At 45.3% G+C, this 9,177-nt stretch overlaps 1 protein-coding gene across 5 annotated transcripts; it reads right to left on the bottom strand.

The window, feature by feature from the left end:
• Nucleotides 1-1,106: 1,106 nt before the first annotated feature.
• Nucleotides 1,107-8,362, bottom strand: C11H11orf87 (chromosome 11 C11orf87 homolog). 5 transcript variants are annotated; one of them, XM_043482761.1, is made up of 2 exons: nt 8,294-8,362; nt 1,107-6,853 (listed from the first exon to the last, which is right to left on the bottom strand). In XM_043482761.1, exon 2 carries the CDS (start codon nt 6,592-6,594, stop codon nt 6,001-6,003), a length of 594 nt encoding a protein of 197 aa, XP_043338696.1. In that variant the 5' UTR covers nt 6,595-6,853; nt 8,294-8,362; the 3' UTR covers nt 1,107-6,000. The 5 variants fall into 5 exon arrangements, with proteins under 5 accessions (XP_043338696.1, XP_043338694.1, XP_043338698.1 ...); XM_043482759.1 differs by lacking the exon at nt 8,294-8,362 and adding an exon at nt 7,957-8,095; XM_043482763.1 differs by lacking the exon at nt 8,294-8,362 and adding an exon at nt 7,672-7,730.
• Between the last annotated feature and the right edge of the window lie 815 nt (nt 8,363-9,177).

Raw genomic sequence — 9,177 nt, 5'->3', positions numbered from 1 at the left:
CTCTGCTGCCTCCTTCTCCTTTTGCCCTCAAGCTTTCCCAGCATCAGAGTCTTTTCCAATGAGTCAGTTCTTCACATCAAGTGGCCAAAGTCTTGTAAGGCCTAGCTAAATGAATACCCGTCCACCTTTTGAGTCAAACAGCTGAGGCTGAAGAATATTTACTTCCCAGGAGTAAAGAGGACCATGGTTGGAGACTAAGTCTTAACACCCATGCTCTTCAATAGAAGGTCCATGGCATGCAGGACACCCAGAATTTCCTATATTTAAAAGAAGGGGACAAACTGTAGAGCACTGCTGGACCTAGGGAAGGCAGGGGACAGGATGCATAGATCCCTGTGGAGATGACTTTGAGCCTGGGGACAAAGGTCTGGGGTCTAAGACTACAGTGGTGAATGTCAGCACAAAAGCTGGATAGGGCAATAGCAACTCAGACTAGAGAGCAGTTCCAATCAGCTGCTTTTCAGCAGTGTTCAGATAGAATCCATAGAAATTTAAATGAATCTGAGGCTCCAGTTTCCCTCACTACCACAAAATTATGTCAATTGTATCCTTTCCCCATACATCTGGTTATGTTAGAGAAATATAGGCAGGGAGAGAGGAAATCTGAGAGACTGAGTATGTGACCTAAAGAGACTGAGCATCTTAAAAGGATTGCTGAATTATTGTACTGGACTCAGTTTGTTGGGTTATTCTAAATTCTAAATTGGACTTCCTATGTGGTGCTAGTGGAAAAGAACCCACCTGCCAATGCAGGAGATGTAAGAGATGCGTGTTCGATCCTTGGGTCGGGAAGATCCTCTGGAGTAGGAAATGACAACCCACTCCAGTATTATTGCCTGGAGAATTCCATAGACAGAAGAACTGGGCAGGCTACAGTCTATGGGGTCACAAAGAATCAGACATGACTGAGTGACTAACACTTTCACTTTTCACTTTCAAAATGTATACACTTCCCACTTCTCACAAGCAGTTGGTTTGTAAGGAAGATCAGATGGGTAATGGGATTTTAAAAAAGTTTTCTTTGAGCATCTGGGGGTAATAGAATGAATAATTTTGTAATCCTGCTATTTCACAAATTAAGTTAATAAGGAAATAGTGTCCAAAAAGCCAATTAACAAGAAAACTCTTTTATTGATAGAAAAACAGAACAAAATTTCCATGAATTCTGGTATCTGTTTTATTCTGTCTGTTGGATATACTCAAGTTCCAAAATCAGTTTGTTTGTTTGTTTTCTGTTGCTGGTCTTGTTGTCATCATTATTGTTGTTGTTAACTTCTCAATAGAAAAAAATCCAATGAAATCACATGCCCCTCCCTCACACAGATAGGACCATCTTAATAAGACATGTCCTTAATTAAAGCTAATTAAATTCTTATCCTAAGCTAAGCATTCCTACATGGCACCCATTGTATTATTAGGTTGGTGACATTAATAAGTATTAATTTCAAGCCATTGAAACTGTTTCTCAAATGTTATCAAATAAATAAAAAACAAATCAGAATAAGATTTACGTTCAATTCAATGATTAAATATCCTTCTGTAGATAGGTCAATTTATTCTAATGTAAACTAAAACATCTATGAGCCACAAACACTAGTTCCAAAAAAGAATAGCCCAGATGAGTGGCTTTTCAGATTTAGACTCAAAGTCCAGATTCACATGGGAATGGACCTGAGGAGCCTGACCAGATTAAGTTTCTGGTTCTAATTTAACCTACAACTTCCACATAATATCAGCTAGCAATTGCTCAACTGTCACCCACAGAAAAGCATTTAAAGCATGCCTGCACAATGGAAAATGGAATTTTAACCATTATCTAATTAATTAAATTGATATAGATAGAAACAGTGGAAAAAAGTCAGATGCCAAAGTTTTTTTAAAGCTAATTTATCCATATTTTCCAAATACTACTTATCAAACTAAACAGATAATGGTCATAGTTTCACTTTACCTTTAGCTATGCAGATATAAATTGTATCTCCACACCACATATAGGCTGAAAATTAAAAATTGAGCCACAATCCAGGTTTGTGGTCTAGATGGCCCTAAATCTCATCTAGGTATTTTTGTTTTCCATCTAGATATTCAGACCATATAGATATGGTCATAAATTCAGTATCATTGCTACATTTGAGTCACTAACAAGGAAAGGAAGCTTATCTAATTACCAATTCCCCCGAGTCAAACAGGACTCTCCCCTTTCATTAAATAAAGAGAAAGTCATTCAGATTTAACTCCAGAGAAATAAGTGCATGCATATACCCAACTTCTCAGTATCCTCTCTGGATAAGAGGATGGAACAACTATTTGGTTTCCATCTCATTCTTGTAATGACAGAAAAGAGAATACAAAAAGTCCATTGTAAATTTGTACAAAATGTATGCATATATAAATACATATCTATGGGTGTATATAAATTCTAAAGAAGATTATATCCATCTACATCTTTAAGATTCAGAGTCCTATACAGTTGACATAATGGTATTCTCGCTCCAATTTTCTTATCTTTAAAAACAAAAAGAATCAAGCATGCCACCTTATGAATACTGAATAGCAAGTGCATAAGTTGAGCTGTAGCTATAGGGATTTGAAGCAATTAGTTTGACGGGACATCAGTGAATAAAATCTTTAAAATAAATTTGTCTATTTCCAGATTTCCTTTTGTTTCATATAAAATGAAATCCAAAATGCCCTGTTGGTAGCATCCCGAACTCCTGAGACTGTCAACTGAGCTCTATAAGAAGCAATGCTTTAAACAGAGTCTGTGCAAATTGCTTGGATATGTGCTTATTGCAATAATTTGGTGTGGGAACTGGCATTACTAAAATTTCATGTAATTCTCTATCTCATAAAAAACCTCAAGTGACACCACCAGAAGCTTATGGAGTTATGAGAATATTAACTCAGCATGAAATTTGACTCACAGACCACATCATCTTTACATAGAGCACTATTAAAAATGTTAAACCATAGTCAATTAATGGAGAAAGGTGTATATGTTAAAAGGTGCACAATTAGAGCATATTATGGATGTGTGCCTATGTTTAGAGGTATCGAGATCTTTTTAAGACAATATATATAATATTTTTATTTCTCCTGTTCCCTCTATTCCTTTGGGGAAATATTAAACAGGACAATTTCATAATTATCCCCTAGAGTGTACAGGTTGCTCCTTGAAACGGGATTATTATTGCATGCCTTGAATACACTATGATTCATAAGGCAAAAACGTATGAGTAGCTTGAGCACCAAGGAAATGGAATCATCATCCAGCACTGCTCACAACAGAACATCTTATTGCTTTAATAAAAGGGGAAATTATTCACTGTAAAAAGTGCACCAAATGAGGGGGAGAAAGTAATATCCATGCACTTAGTGGAGCTCACTGGAAATGAGGAAGCTCCCTTCTGAATCCCTAATTCTATTCAAATTTCAAGCCCAAAAGTCATTCTGTAATAGGGTATTAAATAGCTATAGCTAGATGAGGGTGAGCTACAAAAATTAATGGACTTTCTTCTTCACAGTGCCTTAGTCATTCTAATGTACAATGTAGAGCTCTGATATACTAAAGGATTCCCAAGTGGACTGAGGGAGTTAATGCGCTCTTTTATCTATTACTAGGAAGTGACTAAGGCACTGGAGAGAATCTGGTTCATTGTTTAATATATTGTATCCAAAGATTACACCTAGTCTTCCTAGTATTACAACACAGCATGCTTAAATGATGATCCTCTGTGCTTCAGGAAAGGTATTGAGTGGGTATCTAATGGATGATTAAAATTTAACTTATTAAATCAATTTAGAAAAGATGTAAATTGAGTTTGGGCAATTTAATAGACGGCCTAAAATCTCAGAGGTAATGTTTCCTCTGGATAAGAGCACATACACCTGGAACCAGTACAGAGATTCTAGAACTACTAGTTACTTGGGAGAGGGATGCACTTAGGGGCACTGTTGCCTTATATCCTGCAGGTTAGTAAGGTCTCTTTTAGTTGAGCTTTTTGTAGAACATTCTCATTCATACATTTTCCAAATTTGTTCCCAAGAAAGGATGCCTCTGCATACAGTTAAGTTATAATATGCTTCTGGACCCTTCTACCATCAGCCCAAGGGAAACAAAATGGTAAATAACCATAGGTGGATTCCATTTGTAACACAGATGGCCTTGTCTGGCATTAGGAGAGAGAACAAAAATATTGAATTTTGTCTCTCACTTTCCTTTTTCTTAGTCTTTTTTCATACATTCAATGAAGTTAGGTAAGCCAGACTGAGAAAGAGAGAGAGAGACACTCTTTAACTGCACCCCAGATACAGGAACAGATTTCTAACTAAACAAGTTGCAGACATTTTTATTCTACAAGCAGTTACTGGATTAACTTCTCTTAAAATTTGCATGTCCTGTCATCCAAATTGCCCAACATCCCCACCAGTCTCACCCCCAACACATACAGTACAAGCAAGCACACACACACACCACTGCCTCCAGGTGGTAACTGCATGCAGGGAGGACTACAGGCACTGTTTAAATATTAACCATGTTTTAATAGATGGCATTCCTGCACATCCATTATTTGTCTGTTTTCTGTTGTGGTTGTCTCTGTCATTTGCAAAAGAAATAAGAAAACATATGTATCATCTTTTTATAACAGTCTACTACAGAGTAAGGTACAAAAGAACACTTCTGGAAACAGCAGAAGCCAGGCCTGCACCACTGAAATCCTCATCCAGTGGTAACCATTATATCAACAGCTAATTAAGAACAACATACAGTTTGGAGAACATAGTACAGAATTATAGTTTGCTTTTGTATTTGGTACCAATATAATAAATATATAACAAAGGTGCACTTGTTCTAAGAATTAAACAGAAAACATTCTGGTTGGTTAAACACTGCACTTTCAGTACTGCACATTGCCTAATTTATTTAAAAAAAAAAAAGGTAATGTATGCAATGTTTAATAAGAAGAAAACCAATAGTACACATAAACCCGACTGTTAAAAAAGAGGAAAGAACCCAACAAAAAGCTAGCATATTCACTTTCCAAAATAGCCCCTTCTGCACCTGCACAACCAAAGAATGTAACCAGTTCCGAGACAATTTCAGCACCAGATCTAGCTGGACAGCTCCCGGGTCCTCCGTGAATCTTGAAATGCCACAAGTCAAAGGTGTACAGGTGGGGGTGGGGCAAGGATAAGGGACTAGATTCTGTCTTTTAAACTCATTTAAAAGATTTTTAATGAACTTATGCTCGACCAGCAAAGGGCATTTCTAAAAGTAAATTAAAATGCCTGGCTCTAGAAAAGAGAAACTGAAGGTAAGAAGAGGGCTGGCTGGAGAGTGGTACCTGTCATAAACGTTTTTCTGGGACAAGTCTCTGTGGCCTCTTCTAGTCCTGGTGCTTAGGGTTACGTTTTCTTTATAGTGTACTATTGCCTGAGCCCAGCTGAAGGTAGGAATGGGGAAGGGGGGAAGCTGAAGGGAAAGTGAAAGCTTTGGGGGTGAAGGAGAAGAAAGGTAATGGACCTTAACTTGACAGCTATGTACAACACACCAGGCCCCTCCACTCCCTTTGCTCCAGGGGTCAATGCCTTTTACATATTTGGTAGCTTGTGCGGTTTCTCCTCCGTATCGTGGGGGGCGCAGGGTGGAGAGGGAAGACGCGTCTTTCATTGACAATGAGAAATTATGTGATTTGTCATGCGCTTGGATCGTGTAATTAATATTATAATAATTACTATAAATATTAATAATAAAGTATTATCAGCGTTATTTCTTCTTCCGAGACTTCCCTCGCCCAATATTTACAAATACCGCACAGTGCCTCGGCGGAGGAGAAACAGAGGAGGGGGAGGACAGATAAGGAAAAAGGGAAGAGGAAAGGGAGGCCACAGGAAAGTGGAAGAGAAAGACCGGAAGGAAAAAAAAAAAAAAAAAAAAAAAAAGAGCAAGGACGGCAAAAATGCTGGAAAGGAGGAAGGGAAGAGGAGGGGGCTAGACAATCAGGATAGTACCACCGTTTGCAAAAGGCCCTCGCCAACTGGGTCCAAACAGGAGGAGGCTGTGTGTGCTCCTGGCGGGCTGGGGGCCGGCGGTGGAGGCGGAGCACAGGGAGCCTGGCGCGGTAGGCCAGGGGGAGACGAAGAAGAAGCGCTGGATGGGGCGCAGAAGGCAGAGTCCCGGGCCTGCCTCTCCAGCCGGGCTTCTTTTGCTTGGGTGGAAGCCTGGCCTCCCTCGGGCTGGGGCAGCCCCCTCCCGCCGCGGTTGCCGCCGCAGTGATCCCGCTCATATTCCTCCTGAGCCCTCTGCATCTTCCTCTTCTTCATCCTACGCTTGTGGATATGGAAAGTGGAGAGGGACAGCACGATGAGGCAGAAGATGAGGGTGACCAGGACAATCAGCACCAGCGTGGAGGAGAAGGACTGGAAAAGCTGCTGTCCCACCTGCGTGATGCAGGTGCCGCCGCTACCGCCGCCTGCGCCCGGCCCACGGGCGCTCGCGTTGCCGCTGCCGCTGGCGTTGGGGGAAGCGAAGGTCCGGTTGAGGAGACACGGCGGCAGCGCCAGCCTCAGCTCCTTGGGCGCCCTGGCACTCATCGGCGCTGGGCTGGGAGGGGCTGGGCCCACAAGACTTCCTCCTTTGAGCACACGGTTCCCACCAGCCAAGAAAAGCACGGAGCCCGCAGCACCCAAAACTACTCCCTGGTGTGGGAGGGGATGCGCACGCGAGCGAAGGACTGAGGGAGCAACTGTGGGCAAGCGAACCGGCCAGGGAGAGAGCGGTGCCCGGGAGATCCTCTCCGGCCCCGCCTCGAACGCGTGTCCGCGCGCCCTTTTCCTTTGCCAAGGCACCAGGCTGCAAAGAGAACAGGCTTGGTTAGGATCCCGGCTGCTGCCCCGGGAGCCCCAGAGAACTGGAATGACCAGCGCCACTGCAAAGCGGCCCTCTGAGCGCACTGCCTCAGCTGGGCGCTGCCGGTCTCCACAGCCCACAGACCCCAGTCCGCCCGCCCGCCCGCCCCTGGCCGCGCACCAAAGCCTCCAGTTCCGCGCTCTCGCCACTTTGCGGAGAAGAGGGTCTGCGCCGACGCCGCGGAGATGCCGATTACTCAGCAGATAAAGCAGCCTCCCTGAGCCCTCCACAACTTTCTAATTGCAACAGACACGCAGCCACCTCGGAACGCGGTCCTCGCTTCTCAGAGCGCCGCCTCGCCTCTTTTGTGCGCCCTCTCAATGGATGTCTTCGCCTGGATCTTACCCTTCCCAGCACCCACCCTGGGCCGCCGAACCGGCTCCGGGAACGCAATCCTCCCTTCTGTTCTCCGCCCTCCAGACTCTCCCTCCCCGAACGATGCCAGATCCCTTAGGTACCATTCCCCTGGGGGTAACCCTGGAGCCACATCCCACTCCACCCCTGTCCGCGGCCACGGCTGACACGCAGGACTGCGCTCCACCCTTGCTCCAGCTTTCTTCCTTGGTACCTCCCCACCCCCCAATCAAAAAAAAAAAAAAAAAAACAGGCTTAAGCACCTTTCTTAGCTAAAGCACATCCCTGCAAACGCCCCCTTTTCCCCATCTCTCTGTGTCTCCACCCCCACTTGGCAGTATCCTGCTTCTAATGGTGCTGGAAATGAAAGGGGGAGGGTTCCCGCCTGCAAAGTTTGGGGAACGGACCTTCTCTCGGGCCTTTCCAGACTCAGCCTGAGGGCCCTGAGGCTCTTCCCCGGGACCAGAGCCAGGAAGACCCTTAGCGCGCAGGCGAGCCCCCTTGCCGCTCTCAAGAGGCCGCTGCAAACTGTTGCACTGCGGAGCAGCGAGGCGGCGCGCAAGCCGGGGCCGGGGCAGGGGCGGGGGCCGAAGCCACGGCCAGAGGTGCCTGCGCAGGCCGCCAGGGCTGTCCTACCCACACGCGCCTGGCCACCCGGCCGCCCCGAGTTTCAGTCGCCCCGCGTCCCTTACCTGGGGCCGCCAGATGGCTGCGAGGAGGGAGCCCCGCCGCGCGGCTGCAGTGGCGGCTGCAGAAGGCGCGGAATGAAGGGGCCAGAAACCGAGCCGCGCTGCCGCCGCCGCTGCCGCTTTGGGGAGCTCAGCTCGCAGCCTATTGCCAGAGAGGCCGGTGACGTCAGGCAGCCACCGCCAGGGCTCCAAGCCACCCCTCAGGCCCCCACCCCACCCTCATACCCCAACACCTCGTCCTGGCACAGCCAGGCTCTGGCACACAGGTTCCCAGTTCCCTGCTGCTTCCCTGCCCAGGCGCTGAGGAGTAACCCCCAGCTCCACCCTGTGAGCAGCCCACCTTCCGCAGCGCTCCGCTTGCGAAGGGTTGAAGCTTCGTTCTCTGGCTGCCCGATTCTTCACCCTCAACCCTTGCCCACGTGGTCCCAAGCACACATTTTTACACTCTAGAGATCCCTCTCCCCTCAGGGCACACAATAGATTTCCTCTCTTTGCTGACGAGGATCGTCCCTTTCTCCAATCCTGTCTGTGCTGGCTTGCCTCTGAACAGAAACTGCGTCCGTGAGAGGGGCATTTCTGAACGCAGATGTGGCAGAACCTGAAATACAAACGAGAACATTTATTTAACATCAAACAATCCAAATGAACCATTTTCATCTCCTATAAGGTCAGAATCTCCAACTCATCTTTCCCTCTACCCAGCTCAGGATCCTCCTCTCTTCCCTCACACACTCAACTCCAGGCCCAAAATAACACTCAGTGTATTAAATATTCCTTGTATGCTGACAATCTAGACGCTCATGAGCACACACAGCACGCAAAAATCTTATAAGGCAGGGAGATGAAAATCATTCAGAAAAGTGCAGAAATGGAACCCTATGAAAATTCCAAGTATTGTGCTTCTTACAGAGTACCCCATTTATTAGCCCTAATAGTTGCAAAGGTGCCGGTTAACTTTCTGTAGTTTTAACAGTAGTCTTTCAGCACAATGGATAAGACTTCCTGAAATATTCTGCCTAAATCTGGGCAGAGACTAATGAACTATTGGTTTAGAACCCTTGGGAAAATATGAATAGCACATTTGACTACAGTGGCCAACTTCAAAACAAAATATTCTCATATTTTTACTATAGAAAACAGCAGTTTCAAGGATAATGCATTGGTCTCTGAAGGCATTCAGGTGTCTTATTAAGTGTGCATTTCCTTCTTCCCTTACAGTTTTGT

Source organism: Cervus canadensis, chromosome 11 (genome assembly GCF_019320065.1).
Source record: "Cervus canadensis isolate Bull #8, Minnesota chromosome 11, ASM1932006v1, whole genome shotgun sequence".
Lineage (NCBI taxonomy): Eukaryota > Metazoa > Chordata > Mammalia > Artiodactyla > Cervidae > Cervus > Cervus canadensis.
This window is presented reverse-complemented; position numbering and strand designations above follow the sequence as displayed.

Excerpts from the sequence above, each read along its gene's own strand:
- C11H11orf87 (XM_043482761.1), bottom strand. The coding sequence starts at position 6,594 with ATGAGTGCCAGGGCGCCCAAGGAGCTGAGGCTGGCGCTGCCGCCGTGT.